Raw genomic sequence first — 18,466 nt, 5'->3', positions numbered from 1 at the left:
TACAATTACGTAATTACAGGGTAATTAATTTGGTTAATCTATTACAGCTATTGGCTGCGCCATTTTACTAAACTCCAATGAAAATCATAAAGTTAGATGCAGTTAAGTTGTTTGCAAATCTTAAACATTAAAAACAAGCAACGTGTAGTCTCACATGCTTTGATAGCCTACAGTTATCTTTGTTCTGAAATCAACATTTCAAATTGTACACAGTCACATTACCATGGCTTTTGGCAATGTGATAGTCTACTAATAATTTTGTGCGGCGTTATTGGCCCAGAGAGGAATGTAAGGGTTAACGACGGCGAAGATACACCAGCAATAAAAACATGTGGTACCATAATCCTGTTAGTTAATCCTCAGTCATAACAAGATATATTGTGGATTTATAAACTAGTAATGATGGTTTCAGAGCTGAGCGTTTCCTTGCCTGTGGTCTTTGTACCAACGAGTGCCAATTCACATTTTTGTTGCTTCCAAGGACTACAGATTAAAAAACTACCTAGCTAAATCTGGTGGAATGTTATGTTGTACATTGTCCGTGACAAATAAACGAATAAATTAACGTTTCGTGTAATTGTCCACTATTTTTAATTATTATGAATGTCATTTTTTCGTTGCATCTGTTGCTAAATGACTGATGAAATTAATCAACGACCAACTACACACCTAAAGGTAATTATAACTTCACGGGACTCAAACATGGTAGGCTAATGCGAATAACGCTGCAGCCAATTAGAATTACGCATGCAATGCCATCTCTCCTTCGCAGTATTTCCCCCAGATATCGACTAGTACACTAGGCCTATTGGTTTGCATTCCACTGCGCATCTGTCAGCGCAGCAAAACTTTAGAAAGGTGTTTAAAACACTCCTTTTGAAAAGGAATAACATATTGAAGCATATACAAGCAGCCGTCCATATTGATCCGTTAGCATCTGGAACATCTGAATGTTTACGTATCCACCACTTAAGACATATTTTGTAGGCAAGTGCGCTGACATTCGTTGTCAATTCAACAGTTTTTGCCTCTCCATCTCGTGCATCCAGGTGAGTTATTTCCTTTAGTGGCTTTGGGACTTGCTCCAGTTTCCGTGGACTGCGATTTATGGGCTATATGCTTGCTTGGACTACTTGGAATACTTTGGACTATATATATAATACTGTAAATTGTCTGATTTAACTGGCCTGTAACAGTATGTATGTTAACGATATTTGATATAAAGAGCGTCTTTTGGGACTTTTTCGGCAATTGGCACTTGTGCGTAAAGGTTATTTACTTTATTAGTCGCTGAATTGTTTCAAAGTGTACAGATGATTCGAATAGCAAACGGCTAACCATAATATCATATAATGCATCGTGAAATTTGGTTTGTCCATATGTAGGTAAAAAAAATAGCACGCTTATTTTGGCTATTGGTTTCCTTAAGACTGTTTTATAAGTAAACACTAGCCTACAACAAGCAAACAATTTAATAGATAGTGCTTGTCAATGCTGCGTAATCTGCTGCCCGGCCACTCTTCTTGATTCTACAGTAGGCTAGTTGACGCCTAGGTCACAGCGCTCCTCACGCTCCCCATCCAACGCGCGCGTTTAGAGCAACGGTGTATCGAAGCGGATTTATAAACAATTGATTTTCATGCCCCAAATGCATGTATTTTATTAAACGTATAGAGCTAAACGTAGCATCACCGACTGTGCATGTGCGTTAGGGATGGAATATAGCGTTCACTTTGTGGATCCTGTTGATCTGTGTGCTATATTTTCCAGCGTGTGAAATGCCTTGGAAGAGCTCGTGTTGAATAGAATAGTCACCATAGGCTTCAAGAAACCTGGTTGCGTCAGTTGTAGTAGATGGCATTTGCGGATACCCCATGTGGAGACGTTTGCTCCTTTGATGTAATCTTAATTTGATGCACTTTCCGTTTTTCTTTGACGTCGACTGACACGCGCATGGAAGCCCCGCTCTTATTTTCTTAGTTTTTTTTTCAGTTCCTTTGACACAACCGAGAGGGTCGTGATTTTTGCATGCAACATAGCGGGATTCATGTTGGAAGCGTTTTTCTTTATCAATGTGCATTGATGTAGCAGAAAACGTGGAGGAGATAAGGTAAGACAAACTAGATTCAAACGATTTTATGGTGGTGATGGTCCATGGATACCAAGGCGTTTCTTTACCAATTTTTCAGACGCGCTTTGTGAACTCAATTGTGTAGGCTATGTGAGTAGAATGTATCAATAACTGGATATATCCATTGACAGCCGGCGTCATACATGGAATCATACAGCCCCACAGGTTTGCGTTGTTTGTAGTTCTCTCTTGATACAACTTGCTTCATCAAAATAAAACCTTAAAGACTAATTGCACTGTTTTCTAATTGTCTAACAGAACCCTTATCTCAGCACCTGGTAGCTTTGGAAAGGATTTCATTGAAGAAATTGTCTGCAAGCGATTAAAAGGATTTTCATTCTTGTCTAAATCGGGAATTACACATCCAAACTGGGATCTATGAGCGGAAAAGTGGCGAAGCCAAAAGAAGATAAGGATGCTTCCAAGGGTAAGAGGCAAGCCTTGCAACGCACAGATTGCTGCTCCTAAATCACTGGTTTAAAGCGACCGTGCGCTCATTCATCTCCCACACATCCTCTGCTCGCCCTTTGAGATTTCTGAAAACAATAGTAGGCCAGCTACTGAATGGCGCGGCATATGTGGCTTGCTGGTGTCATTTCAGACTCAACCAGTAGCCATCTAGAATTAGCACGTGTTATAACCTGCTTATAACCTAATGATTACGCAAGTAGTGTATCACATTTATTGGTTTCATTATTTAAACAAATATCTTCCAATATTACATTAATTAATACAAAACTAAGAATCATAATGAAAATCGAACAATGTAGTGCATTTTAATGAGCATTGGTTAACCTACATGAACAATGGTCGTGCTGTCGCTTTAATGTGAAGGCAGTGAACAACAATGTCACTGGCATCCGTTTGAAATCCCCCCTGTTCTTGCTTGCATCTTTTTTACGTGGGTTTGCATTTGCCCAGCTTTCAACATCATATTCTAATCACACACAGGAGAGTTCTACGCTAATATGACGTGGGCACACCATTTGTTTTGGTAGCTCGTGCGCTAATGACCCATTGCGTAAAAATTAGCCTCTGCACGTCTCTAGAAAAGCCTCGCTTCGTGTCGGGATGTAAACTGGCGAGCCATTGCCATGGAGACAAAGGGAGGCAAGGTTGCCAGAGAAACCTCAGCGAGATTAGTCGATGTGCGCGCTCTACACCGAGGTTGTCCACGACAGTTTGGAGGCTTGCATGCACAGGCTTTCATCCCTTTGTTTTGATGAATGCGTATTTTTGTCAATTGAAGCAATCAATGGCAAGGCAACCCATCAAAACAGAATGTATCCAACAGCATCCTGGAAACTGACAAAGAGGCAGCCAATGTGGAGTCATATTCAATTACAAAATAATTTATTCAGGATTCATCTGCTTTATTTTAGTACTGTAGGCTATGTTGAATTTATTAATAGCCTATGATTCCATTGAAAGGAATGTTTGTTTTGATTATGTGCTTATTGAAAGATGATCATGATTAAAACCAATATTATATTTTAATTATAACCACCAGCTTCCCTGGTTGTCATGTTTCCTGCTTTATTTGATTCGCCCTAAACAGATGAATAGGGCTCAGTTTGACCTCACATATATTGTTGGTTTAATGCATGTCTAATAGACTATATTCCAAACATGTTATTCTGTGACATTTCTCCAGCGCCAACAGTAAGAGTGTGGACCTTTTTCTTTGTCCTCCAATAATTGTTTTCCTTTTTTATTCAGACCATTGCTTTACCACTTGCCTGGTAAATTGGACTTGCAGCCTAATGCAGTTGACTTGTGCATGCTTTCACTTATTGAGATGTTCTCACCTCAAGTTACCATTGCACTTTCCAGACCCCTAGGTCTGGGTTGCCCCCCCCACACACACACACACACAGTATCCTTGTCATAATACAGCATTATACAGTACCAGTCAAACATTTGGACACACCTACTCATTCCAGGGTTTTTCATTATTGTTACTATTTTCTACATTGTAAAATCATAGTGACGACAAACTATGAAATAACACATATGGAATCATGTAGTAACCAAAAAAGTGTTACACAAATCAAAATATATTTTATAATTGAGATTCATCAAAGTAGCCACCCTTTGCCTTGATGACAGCTTTGCACACTCTTGGCATTCTCTCAACCAGCTTTGTGAGGTAGTCACCTGGAATGTTTCAATTAACAGGTGTGCCTTGTTAAAAGTTAATTTGTGGAATTTCTTTCCTTGATGTGTTTGAGCCAATCAGTTGTGTTGTGACAAGGTAGGGGTGGTATACAGAAGATAGCCCTATTTGGTAAAAAAACAAGTCCATATTATGGCAAGAACAGCTCAAATAAGCAAAGAGAAACGACAGCCATCATTACTTTAAGACATGAAGGTCAGTCAGTACGGAAGATTTCAAGAACTTTGAAAGTTTCTTCAAGTGCAGTCGCAAAAACCATCAAGCGCTATGATGAAACTGACTTTCATGAAGACCGCCACAGGAAAGGAAGACCCAGAGTTACCTCTGCTGCAGAGGATAAGTTCATTAAAGTTAACTGCACCTCAAATTGCAGCCCAAATAAATGCTTCACAGAGTTCAAGTAACAGACACATCTAAACATCAACTGTTCAGAGAAGACTGTGTCAATCAGGCCTTCATGGTCGAATTGCTGCAAAGAAACCACTGCTCTAAGGACAGCAATACGAAGAACAGACTTGCTTGGGTCAAGAAACTCGAGCAATGGACATTAGACCGTTGGAAATCTGTCCTTTGGTCTGAGGAGTCCAAATTTGAGATTGTTGGTTCTGACCGCCATGTCTTTGTGAGACACAGAGTAGGTGAATGGATGATCTCCGCATGTGTGGTTCCCACCGTGAACCATAGAGGAGGTGTGATGGTGTGGGAATGCTTTGCTGTTGACACTGTCAGTGATTTATTTAGAATTCAAGGCACACTTAACCAGCATGGCTACCACAGCATTCTGCAGCGATACACCATCCCGTCTGTTTAATGCTTAGTGGGACTATCATTTGTTTTTCAACAGGACAATGACCCAACACACCTCCAGGCTGTGTAAGGGCTATTTGACCAATAAGGAGTGATGGAGTGCTGCATCAGATGAGCTGGCCTCCACAATCACCCGACCTCAACCCAATTTAAATGGTTTGGGATGAGTTGAATCGCAGAGTGAAGGAAAAGCAGCCAAAAAGTGCTCAGCATATGTGGGAACCTCTTCAAGACTGTTGGAAAAACATTCCTCATGAAGCTGGTTGAGAGAATGCCAAGAGTGTGCAAAGCTGTCATCAAGGCAAAGGGTGGCTACTTTGAAGAATCTAAAATCTAAAATATATTTTGATTTGTTTTACACTTTTTTGGGGTACTACATGATTCCATATGTGTTAATTCATAATTTTGATGTCTTCACTATTATTCTACAATTTAGAAAATAGTACAAATAAAGAAAAACACTTGAATGAGTAGGTGTGTCCCAACCTTTGACTGTACATCAGAAGTGGTTAGATCAACTAAAGTTTTAATAAACTTAATTTTATTTTAGCCCCAGACACTAACCAGCACCTATAGAGGAAAGTGAACTATCCAACATGCATTAGCACTGTGTATTAGAGATGTCAATAATAGTTCATATGACCATCACTTTTTATTAACTGTCTTTGGAGTTAAGCTTTGGATCAATTCCACTGCTCTTTTTAAGAACAATATGGGATTGAGGAAGGGAGTTAAACCCTGGGAATAATGGAATGAAGTTCCAGGCCTAGATTTAAGCCCTACGCTTGCGTAACAGTTCGACAAAATGCTAGCACATCTCACCAAACTCTTTGATTGTGGATGTTTTTTAATAAGGATTCGATTCAATCCGTAGCGCTGAAGATGCGCGATTGAAACGGAATGGTAATTTCTGAATGAGCCCACGTATGCAGTGTTTACCGTTAATGTCGTCCCCGCGAACGCTAGGAACATTGCCTTTTACATTTAAATTGTCCTATAACGCGGATCTTAGTGCTACGGATTAAATCAAGCCCCAATGCGCTCTGTTCCCATTAAAAAGGGAGTATGTCTGTGAGTAGCAGGACAGTAACAGAATAGAGGGATAAGAAGAAATGCTATCTATTCTCTGTGCGTTGGCTCCCTCAGTGAAAGGTCATGCTTCACAAGATAGGAGTACATCCTGTGCTATTACATGTGATTTACAGAATGGTAGCGAGAGAAAATCATTTTCTTAGGCAGGGATAAAGCCTCCCTCCAATATCAAAGCAGGCAAATCAGTTTGTGAGCTTCCCCGCGCCCTGGTGAGCCTGAGTTGTCCGGACAGAGTGGTATATGGAAGCGTACCCATTATCCCGGCCTCAACCCCAGCATCCCAGAGCCTGGGAAATCAACGGGATCAATGCTTGTTTACATAAAGTCATTATGTTGACATTTCTCGTCTCTCTTTTCTAGTCTTTGACCATAAAGCCTCTTGTTATCGTATGTGTCGTGGGTTTTCGAATATTCTTTTACAGAATGCACTTATCAAACGTGGCATCCCCTTTAACATAGTACTCTCTCTCTCCCAGGCTTCTTTGTGGCCTGCTTTTTTATAGACTCTCAGACCTCTTTTGTTGTCTCTGTCAGTGCCTCTTTAACGGCATAAACCGAGCAGAAGGCATAACTCTTGCATATTTGCCGCCATATTAATTCAGCACAGGGCAGCCACGTTGGCCAATCAATAGATATCCAGAGTTTGGAGTCACTGCTTCATGAATCACAAAGGAGACAGCTCTCCCCTGCTCTGCTGTGACACCTGCTCTAATCTCATTGGCTAAACAACACGCTGCCTACAGTATCATTACCATCTTTTGATCTAGTAGCTGGCTGGCTCTCTCGGAAGCCCACTTAAATAGGATGGGGTCGGTTTCAGCAAAGACAAAGGTGGAGATTAGAATAGTGCTAAAGAGGTTTGTTATCTTTTACACAAAATCGCCATGCTGGGGATATGCTGTTGGCTTAACACTGCTGTTGGGTGATGTTATGGCGCTAACTCACTAACTAGTCGCTGAGAAGTGAGAACAGTAGGCTATACCATTCCGTCAAGCAAAAATATTTAGACTTGATCTTATGTCACTCACTTCTAAAGTAGTTATTTACCCCACAATCGTTAAAGAGGGAAAAAGTGCTTTTCTATGTGATTTGACGGACAGCTGCAGTGGAAACTCACCGCAAAGTGGAAAACCTCAGAAATGTAAGTGGAAAGTTTGTAAGTCTCTACGGGATGTGTTGAATTTTGAGTGATATTGCAAGTAGAGTATAGTTTGACTGTACGCCGCTGAATGAACCAGGCAGGATCGCCGTACAACGTCTCATGTCTTCGCTTCACAATGATGTGGTCATGCACAGTATGTCTGACATAGAGTATATAACCCAATGAAATAAAGTGAAACATAAACTTACTTGCACTCAGCAGTACATGTAGTTAGTATTTTTATACTTGTTCATGTTGTAGTTATGCTTGTGTGTAAACACCGCAAACAGGACATTTTCTAAGTCGATTTCCCAGGGTATAGACTAGATGTGGAGGGAGATGTCGTGTCGGCAGCGCCAGGGCCGGTGTGCCCTGTCAGACAATTCTCACGGTTGCTGACGCAGATCCGGCTACGCTGCCCCGAGGAGGCTGGCTCGCAGCCGCGCATCAGAGACCTGCCACTCTGCATCGCGCCGCGCCGCCCTGAGATGTTTGGGAAGGTTAGGGGTCCTGTCTCTCCAGCTCCTCGCTCTGCCCGTCGTGCCCGGGCAGTGTGGGCACTGACGGACAGCCTCGCTAGCTGGCGAGGCATTGTAAGTGGTGCTTTTCTGTCTGTCTATCTGTCCTGCTTTGTACTGCTTTGTCCTCAGCCCTTAGAGGAGTGGAACACCATTCAGCACCCAAATGTAGGCTTCAGTATCCACAATGCATATAGACTTGGGTGTTGTGTGAGTTGGCATATGTGATTAATAAAGTGTCATGGTCCTTCGGTGAAGTGATTTGTCAACATTACCATTTCCTGGAGTTTTTCTTCATTCAGTAAAGTTGCCGTGACTGACCTGGTTGGTTTCAGTCAGTTCATTCCAGTATCCATCCATGGGTGCAAGGCCTTACCACGCAGTGTGTGTCATCCCCTTAACAATGACACCAAAAAGGTACTAGGTAGAGTAGATCTAGCTCCTCTGTCATTTCATCATTGTGTGGCCGGGGTCAGTGACCTGCCGTTAAAATCCCCTAAATACCTGGCTGCTATGATGCGTCAGCCAGTCAGGTCCGTGCCAATCCTGAAAGCTGTGTGTTTTATGAGGTGAATGGGTTTCTATAAAGCTCTTCCTCATTCACTCTCATTCTCCTTCTCTCTTTTCTCTATTCATCCGTACCTCTGACCCCTGACCCCTGACATCATGGTCTACCGTTGGTCCCTTGGTACAGATCTAAATCGTCCACATCATTTGGCTGCCTCTGTGTTCATTGGTATGCTTTAATCCTCATTCAAGAAAGGGCCAGGAGTGAAAACACAGCCTCGCTTCTCGTCTTCATCATTCATTCATTCCCAGATATTGAAATGCTCACACAGTGCCAATGGGCAGGATTTGAGAGTATGTAGGTGTGGATTTGACTCAAATTAGATGTAGTGATGAACTGTAGGGGGATTGTAGCAAGTCAGGCTTGAAAGGGTACTTATGTGATTATCCGTAAAGATGGCTTTGGCTGGAAGTCGGTTATTCGTGTCATGACTGATCTAAAATATTTATTTATTATTTCTAAACCCCGGGTCTCTTATCAAAGTAATGGCTGAAAGGATCACAGGACCTCTTTCATGTAGGTGTGGGATTATGTATCGATTCAGAATGTTTGGATTACAGCGGAGTTTGGATTGTTTTAGATCCAGAAATGCGCTACCCCACTCGGATGTATTTTTTTTCCTATCTAAAGATAATCCTCCATAATTGTGGTTATGTGTGTCAAACTGTGCTGATGACAATGACCTCTTTTATACAGAGCCAGGATATTATAATATTTCCGAGTACATGCCCCTACGTGTGTTCATGCATTTTGGGTGGTGTCAAATTTTTATTGTGTTTTCGTAGCGGCCGTACTGACATATAAGATAAATGTGCAGTAGGCTACATAGGTTACTGCCCATTCACATGAAACCCCCTATTCCACAAAGGCTACTCCATAGTGGGACTGTGATGCGGACAGGCAAGACATGGCCATGTCCCCCATTTAGGAAAAGCTGTTTGTTTTGTCTGACTGGCCTATTAGGACTAAATCTAGCACACTGACCACGTCAGCAAGAAATTGGGCCACTCATGGCTAGCTTTATTTATTATTGTCCCACAGGAGCTATCTTGACGAAAGAGAACCTTGTATGCTTTCTCTGCTTTCCACCAGACAGAGATGAACCATAGTACATCACCCAGAGTGAAATATTACCTGAGTAATACCTCTGCCAGGTGTATGACAATCCTCATAATCTCAATGTTGGTATAGAAGGCAATGCGATAGGAACAGAGGGGGATCAGCCAATCAGAGGCACCGTGAGGATGAGGTTAGGAGCTCAGCTGTCCGACAGATAGAGTAGATGTGTGTCAGAGCTGACTCATTTAGCTGTAACCCTTTAAGCAACACCGAGCCAGAGCCATCAGTTTAAGCCCTTTAAATGAGACGGAGTACAGGGAGCCACAGCCATCAGTTTAAGCTCTTTAAATGATTTGGATCACAGGGAGCCACAGCCATCAGTTTAAGCTCTTTAAATGATTTGGATCACAGGGAGCCACAGCCATCAGTTTAAGCCCTTTAAATGAGACCAAGCACAGGGAGCCACAGCCCTTAATGTAACCCCTTTAAATGAGACGAAGCACAGAAAGCCACAGCCATCAGTTTAACCCCTTTAAATGAGACGCAGCACAGGGAGCCACAGCCATCAGTTTAAGCCCTTTAAATGAAACGGAGCACAGGAAGCCACAGCCATCAGTTTAACCCCTTTAAATGAGACAGAGTACAGGGAGCCACAGCCATCAGTTTAACCCCTTTAAATGAGACGGAGTACAGGGAGCCACAGCCATCAGTTTAACCCCTTTAAATGAGACGGAGTACAGGGAGCCACAGCCATCAGTTTAACCCCTTTAAATGAGACGGAGCACAGGGCGCCACAGCCATCAGTTTAATCCCTTTAAATGAGACGGAGCACAGGGCGCCACAGCCATCAGTTTAACCCCTTTAAATGAGACGGAGCACAGGGAGCCACAGCCACCAGTTTAACCCCTTTAAATGAGACGGAGCACAGGGCGCCACAGCCATCAGTTTAAGCCCTTTAAATGAGACGGAGTACAGGGAGCCACAGCCATCAGTTTAACCCCTTTGAATGAGACGGAGCACAGGGCGCCACAGCCATCAGTTTAATCCCTTTAAATGAGACGGAGCACAGGGCGCCACAGCCATCAGTTTAACCCCTTTAAATGAGACGGAGCACAGGGAGCCACAGCCATCAGTTTAACTCCTTTAAATGAGACGGAGCACAGGGCGCCACAGCCATCAGTTTAATCCCTTTAAATGAGACGGAGCACAGGGCGCCACAGCCATCAGTTTAACCCCTTTAAATGAGACGGAGCACAGGGAGCCACAGCCATCAGTTTAAGCCCTTTAAATGAGATGGAGTACACACAGCCATCAGTTTAACCCCTTTGAATGAGACGGAGCACAGGGAGCCACAGCCATTAGTTTGAGTGTTAAGAACGGACCCAGTGACAACGTGACACAGATAGTGACACACAGGGTCCACAGGGAGCAGGTGGCTGGCTGCTGATATGTCGCCGTTATCGACAGAGGACAGGGAAGAAGGACCAAGGGGACAGACAGTATGAGAGGCACAGCTGAATTACAAGTGGAGCAAAGCTTTAGATGGACAAGACAAAGAAATGTAATCAGTTTCAATGTACAGTATGTAGTAGATACAGAGTTGTCCTATCCTACACTAACAATAATTTGAGATACAGTATCAGCTGAATGAGAGATAATTGTATCTGAAAGGCAAAGGTCCTCTTAGCTAGATTTTTAAAGAATCTTTCCCTCTAGCAGGCTTTAGTTCCTGATCAATATACAGTACAAGCCGTGTTCAATATAAGTTGCCCCTCCCTCGCATGCCTGCCTCAACTTTCGATTCCTGTTTTTCTGCAGTCAAAAGACTACAATAGCCAGAAGGCTGTTGACAAGCAAGGCAACTGTGACTGCAGTTGTTTAACATAGCAGTCAACCTATTTCCTGTAGTCTCAAAATGATTAAAAGTTTTGTTTCATTTGTTTGCTAATTGAGCAGCGTTGTTGTGTGAGCCAGGTGGGGGAGAGCTACTACAACGCTCCGCAGTTTGCAGCCATTTCGCCAACACAGGTGGTTACTCCACATCCGTGTGCACCGTCATTTTTTGGGACAACTGGGACACTTTTTTTCGGCTATGAACCCAGCATGAACTGGCAGGAATTCACCCATTGAGTGTTGCGTTGACTCATCTGAGCAAGGAAACACGACCATAGTGTGAATGTTCAATTTTTAATTACAGCTGCTTCACTATTCTATGTCATTATGTCCAACTACGGCTGGCAGGGGACACCTCTGGTGAGGCAGTGATTTGTTGTCAGTTGAGGGGTGAAGTGAGGCCACAGAAGCAATTATCAGAAGGTCAAAGGTCACTAAGCAGCCTCAGGCAGTGGAAGAGAGCTGGGCGCTAGCCTAGCCTGTTGGAGCTGAATCACAACCACACTGCACTGCATAATTTCAGATATTCAAAAAAGGACAATTTCAGTTTCTCATTTCAGCCACGATTTCAGTCTCATTTCAGTGACTTCTTCGGTTTCGGAACATCATCCTCAGTGCATGTGCCGGTGTCCTGACTCCTGTCCACGTGATATCAAGGTCTAGAAGTCATGTAGTGTAAAAGGCTTTTCCGGCCCCGGTGGATGGATGCTCCATTTTAAACCAGGAAGCCGGAGGATTAATAGATAGTCCGGACACACACTAATTAAAGTTGGATTAAGGCGAGGTAAGAATGGGAGGCAATAAGGCTGGGGCCAGTGGTAATAAACAGAACAGTGGGCTGTAGGCTGGAGAATAATAAAGCAGGGCTTGAGGGGAGAGCAAAGCAGCGTAGTGTGGGCCAGAGGGCTGTACTGTAGTTGAGTGTGGTCGCCTCTGGCTTTGATGTGGCTGAGATTAGCATTAGCGTAGTTAGCGTTAGTGTTTACATAAGCATTAACATAGCCGTGGCTATAAAGCCTGAGCTGGCCAAAGACTCTTTGGCTCTGATTAGCCTGGTGTGCGCTAACCCGAGTGACAGGCTGCCATCTCCTTACCATTAACCCGCCGCCTGGGCTGGGGATGTTATAGCGGGATTATTTTCTTCCCGCTTCCCTTGTCCAGCAGCTCATATAACCAGCGCATTGAAATCAATGCTGGGCCTCCTCGCGTCAGCTTTCAGCAGCCCACAAACTACGCCAAGTTCCCGGGACGAAGACAACACAACCTAAATTTATACCATTAGCACTTGGCATGCCTTAAAACACATTTTCAAGACAAGGCGAATTAGGCTCCTCTGTAGTGCTGAATGTGTAGGATCGTCGGCTGGCTGAGGGTTGAGTGAGAGTGGAGCGTTGAGAGTGCAGGCAGCATACTATAGCATTAGTCGGTCCTATTCAAGTGGAGAAAGCAGTTTGAGCTCTGCATGTTGTTGGATTCGGGGTCAACTTTGAACATTGTTATATGCATAAGCATAGTATGTAAAGGAGTGAAAGAGGCTGTTTTTTATGTCAGAGGTTAATGGTTCTCTGTAGAAAGACAGATGGCTTTGGAATGTGTTGGGTGGACGAGAGGAGGTCACAGGATTGCTATAGGGGAAGCGGATGGACATCTGTGGATTAGGCGAAGGAGGGGTTGAGGTCAGGTCAGATCCCCTGAAGGGAGAAATTATGGTTTATTATCCTATCACCCTCTTCCTGTCGAACCATAAGATGTAAGGATTGGAGAGAAGGAGGAGTGCCTAAAGTGGAGTATATATACTTGTAGTGGTGGAAACATGTCTTTGTCTGAATTACAGCTGTATCGACCCTTTGGGAAGAATTAGCTTCTCTAGTGTCCGTGAGTTATTTACTCTGAAGAATTAGAACCTAACGATGTCATTAATTCAAGGCATGACTCCCCCATGCCCAGCCTGCTTTGTTTGTTATATGGTGGTTAATGCTATTGACTACATTGATCTGCGGGTCACTCAACTCAAAATGGCAGTTTCATCAGGATTCAGACGTGCACACCCCCACAAGAGACCTATGAGATCCATTGTTGAGTGTGTGTGTCTGTGTGTGGGTACCTTGTTTGGGTGTGTCAGAGCTGTTTGGTTCCTCTGTGGGCTGCTATAGGCTGGCCGGTAGAGAGAGTGGGCAGACCTTCAGACGGCAAGCTGCTCTCTGATTGGAGAAGAAAACAGCATTGACGGCAGTCGGTGGGATAAGTGCGTGTGTGTGTTTTAACTGCTTTTTGTCAGCGCGGGGTAGGACAGGGTAGCAGAGCTCCGGTTTGGGAGGAGGTGGAGGCTCTGCATCGGCTGACTGGCTCTCCATCTGCTCTAAACTGCACTATGTGTGTGTCCTGGCTGGCACAGGTGTGTGACAGGCAGCAGCAGATCACTGTCAAAGACCACTGCAGAGTAATCAAGGGGATTTGGTTAAGCCACTAATTAGAACTGCCATGTCCAATGACAGGAGTGGAAATAAGAAGGGGAGCAGGTGACATCAGAAGATCAGCCATTTAATAGGATCAGATTATGATAGGACACCTTGAGTAGGTAATTCAATAGAAATATTCTAAGGTTTAAAGGATCTCTCTGCTATGTATTGACTTCCCTGGAGCTAGAAACATAATATAGATTTCTATTAGGGCCTATTCTTCAGAGACAAACATTTAATTTTGCTCCTCAGATGAGATGAGAGAAGACGAGAATTGCATTCAGAGTGAAGCACATTACGGATGGGAATGGACACAGAAAGGATAGAATGGGGCTAGAGATTAAGGATTAATTAATCTCTTAAATTATTATCAACTGCTCAATCGAAAAGATGTAATGTGTGTGTTAGTGTGTTTGGTGTGAACCCGATGCGCATTGCAGAGTCTTAACTGGGGGAGATGGCTTTCTGTTTTGGGGAGGCAAAAAAATACATTGTGGGGATGATTTCTAAATATAGCAGCAATCCTTCGCTGGTCCCTGAAGCCGATTTTACAGTCTGGATTGGTGAACATCACAGCTACACCTCCTGCCTCTCTCTCTCTCTCTCTCTCTCTCTCTCTCTCTCTCTCTCTCTCTCTCTCTCTCTCTCTCTCTCTCTCTCCCTCTCCCTCTATCCACCTCTCTCTGTCTCTCACTCTCTCAGGAGGAGAGATCATTTACATAATGAGATGCTGCCACGGCAACAAAACCCAAATAAGCATGGGATCAGTCAGCAGGGGCCTCGGAGGTTCCTCCCTGACACACTCTCTACTGCTATGGGGGCCACAGCAGGAACAGACACACTCATCGGGGGCCCCGGAGAGAAGGGCCCTATAGAGGCAGGGGTTTGATTGGAACAGAGGGGGGAGGAGGAGACAGAGTCAGGGAGGACCAAATGAGCAGTCCTCTATCTCCAAGGAAGTTGGTGTGTGTTTTGAGAGAGAGAGAGGCCTTGATATAACAATAATAAACCAAGACAAAATCATTTATAACTGACTATTTCCTACATAACACACGTACTGCATATCCCCATGCAATTCACTACTCTGGTCAATAGAGATTAGATTAACAAAGGAAATATAGGAACTAACACAACCTTATGGAATAATCCTTGGATAGATCTTCAGAATTCATCGATAAATTGGCCCACATGGAAAACTAAAACCATAAATAACCTGTTAGTAGGAAATACCTTTATTTCCATGAAAGCTTTAAAAAGCAATTTTGGGTTGACCAATGTAGATATTTTCAAATACATCAACTTAAAAGTTTTACACAAAATGTCGATTTGAAATCTTTTGGACATCTGAGCAACCTTGCAGAGAGCCTATAGAACTGACAATCTTTTATAAAAAAATATAAACTATTGGAACCAAGATTTTAAAACAACTGATATTGTTACAGTATAGAGCAAATGTTGGAACACAACTAACGAGATTACAGTTAACGAAAATGTACGCTTAATCCAGTATAAATTATTGTATAAAATGTATTATAGAGACAAAATGCACAAATTCTACAGCACAACGGAAGAATGATGTCTTTATTTTTTATAAAAATTTGTTTTTACTTTTTACCCCTTTTTCGTGATATCCAATTGGTAGTTACAGTCTTATCTCATCACTGCAACTCCCAAACGGACTCAGGAGAGGCGAAAGTCGAGACACGACCCTGCCAAGCCGCACTGCTTCTTGACACACTGCTCGCTTAACCCGGAAGTCAGCCGCACCAATGTGTCGGAGGAAACACCGTACAACTGCCGACCGTGTCAGCGTGCAGGTGCCCAGCCTGCCACAAGGAGTCACTAGGGTGCGATGGGACAAGGACATTCCGGCCGGCCAAACCTTCCCCTAACCCGGACAACACTGGGTCAATTGTGTGCCGCCTCGTGGGTCTCCCGGTCAACGCTGACTGCGACACAGCCTGGGATTTAACCAATAACTCAATAATCCATGCTTTCTGGGAATGCTATGTCCGGAATTTGTGGGCAGAGCTAGAAAGTTGGATGTCAGAAGTATTCAAATGTAAACTTACTTTTAGTCAGTCTGCCTGCATATTTCAAGACATGGCATATGAGTGTGTAATGAGATACCCAATGGGCTGGGCAATTATTTTCTCATCACCCTTTTGAAAGACCGTATATTAAAAACGTGGAAATCAATTAATCTGCCATCATTAACACAATGAAAAAATCGAATTACTTACTATTTAGATATTGAAATAGTATGAGCGACGAGAAAAACTAATTGGTACAATTGAAGGCCACGTGGCAAACAATAATGCAGGCACTAGGGATGGAGGTGTGAGCATGCGGGTCTGGGCAGAGAAAATTAAGTTGTTGTTTGAGGACATCTGTACATTTTTGTTCGTAAAATGAAATAGAGGAACTAACATGACAGTGAAAACTGTACCACAGAGGCACAGAATAAGTTAGAGGAAAACAAAAAGAACTGGAGAAACTTATTTAAGAACGATGTCATATATTACAAAAATTTACCAAATTCTTTTAGAATCTTCAAAAAATTGTAGACTATGAAATACTTAGCAAGAAGGTCTGATTTCACTATTACTGAAACAGGACCCAGGTGGTAAGTATAAAAGATCCAGTCCACTTAACAAACTGGAGGCCCCTTACACTTCAATGTTATGATGCAAAACTCCTGGCAAAATGCATAGCACATAAAATTAGAAAGGTTTTACCGAACATTATTAATCATGATCAGACAGGGTTTTTGCATTGATGGTACATTGGTGATAATATACGACAATTACATGAAAAATAGAACACTATGAAACATCAAAGAAAGCAGGCCTGGTCTTCATAGCAGATTTCAAAAAGGCCTTTGATAAAATACAACTAGAATGTGTATTTATAAATGCCTGGACTATTTACATTTTTGTGAATCTCTTATACAATGGGTTAAAGTTATGTATAGCAACTCCAGATGTAAAATAGTAAATAACGGTTACTTATCAGAAAGTAGTGAACTACCAAGAGGAGTTAAGCAAGGTTGTCCATTCTCTCCATATCTATTTGTTTTGGCCATCGCGAAATGTTAGCTATTAAAATAAGATCCAACAATAATATCAGGAGCTAGAAACCCACTGCTTAAAAACAAAAATGTCAATGTATGCAAATGACTCTAGTTTTCTCTTAAGTCTGCAGTCTGGATCCCTGTATGGTCTCATTGACAATCTAGATAATTTCTTTGGCCTCTCTGGACTAAAACCTAATAATATTATGTATTGGAACATTAAACCACACAACTTTTACATTACCCTGTAGTTGACCAATAAAATGTTCTGATGGTGAAGTAGACATACTTGGTATTCATATCTCTAAAGAAATAAATGAACTCACTACAACACATTTCAATAGAAACAACTCAAAAATAGACCGATCTTGCAACCATGGAGAGTTAAATACCTGTATATTTAGGGAAAAATCACACTAATAAACTCTTTAGTCATATTACAGTTTACTTATCTATGTATGTTGCTGCCTACTCCAGACGACTTGTTTTTCAAATTATATGAGCAAAAAAATGTTTCACTTTATTTGGAACGGTAAGCCAGACAAAGTGAAACGTGCTTATTTATATAATGAATACAAGTTTGGGGGGCTAAAATGATTAAATATTAAAGCATTAAACCTCTCACTAAAAGCTTCAGTCATACAAAAGTTATACTTAAACCCAAACTGGTCCTCCAGCAGATTAGTAAGAATGGCTCACCCGCTGTTCAAAAATGGCCTTTTTGCCTTTATCCAGATTACAACCTTTCATGAAAATGAAACCTTGTTCAAAGTATTGCCTTTTCTGAAACAAGCAATACAAACCTGGTTACAATTTCAATTTCATCCTCCTGAAAAGACAGATCAAATATTACAACAAATATTAGGGTTAAACTCAAATATACTTTTATGAAAAATCATTCTTTATGGATTATTACATAAAAAAAAATCTTTGCTAATGATAGTATGAATAGGAATGGTGAAGTTATGTAACACATGCAGCTATCAAAAATATATGGGAATGTTTGCTCTATCCAAAGTTATGACCAACTGATTGCAGCATTACTGCAGAAATGGAGGAGACAAGTGAAAAGGGTAGAAAGTAGGGACCTTGCTTGTCTGCCCTATATTAAAGACCAAAATTGGTGGGAAAAAATTGTCATGAATACAAAAATATACCACGTTCATTTTGAGGACCAAAATGTTGACCGTTGAGTCATACAGATTTTTTCCAATTCCATGGCACATGGTTTTTGAACTGACACACAAACAATGCTCCATTCAAAACATCAAGTTTTTCTATTTAAATTATTATACAAAATTCTGGCCACCAACAGAATGTTTATATATATATATATGGGGCATACAACCATCTCAGCCCTGCAGATTTTGCTGCAAAGAGATAGAATCAATAGAACATTTGTTATGGTATTGCCCCTATGTAAATTGTTTCTGATCACAGGTTCAGGAAAAATCACAGCGTTCACTTAAAACTAACCCTACAAATAGCACTGTTGGGCGAGATGGAAAGCCATGGTCAATCAATTAGCAATATAATAATACTCTTAGCA

General features: G+C 42.1%; 1 protein-coding gene across 4 annotated transcripts in view; it reads left to right on the top strand.

Moving 5' to 3' along the window:
* The first annotated feature begins 793 nt into the window (after positions 1-793).
* The window catches only part of LOC139574307 (fibroblast growth factor 13), a 184,690-nt gene continuing 167,017 nt past the window's right edge, over positions 794-18,466 (top strand). Inside the window, exons 1-3 of one of the 4 annotated variants that reach the window (XM_071398757.1) lie at positions 1,544-2,110; positions 2,263-2,296; positions 2,390-2,558. In XM_071398757.1, the coding sequence (XP_071254858.1) occupies positions 2,510-2,558 (49 nt within the window). In that variant the 5' untranslated portion in view covers positions 1,544-2,110; positions 2,263-2,296; positions 2,390-2,509. Of the gene's footprint in view, positions 1,050-1,543; positions 2,111-2,262; positions 2,297-2,389; positions 2,559-18,466 lie in introns of those variants that run through there. The other 3 variants (XM_071398758.1, XM_071398756.1, XM_071398760.1) reach the window with 3 other exon arrangements.

This window comes from Salvelinus alpinus, chromosome 4 (assembly GCF_045679555.1).
Source record: "Salvelinus alpinus chromosome 4, SLU_Salpinus.1, whole genome shotgun sequence".
In the NCBI taxonomy this organism is placed as follows: domain Eukaryota; kingdom Metazoa; phylum Chordata; class Actinopteri; order Salmoniformes; family Salmonidae; genus Salvelinus; species Salvelinus alpinus.
Note: the sequence above shows the minus strand (reverse complement) of the source record. Positions and strands in the feature narration are given on the sequence as shown.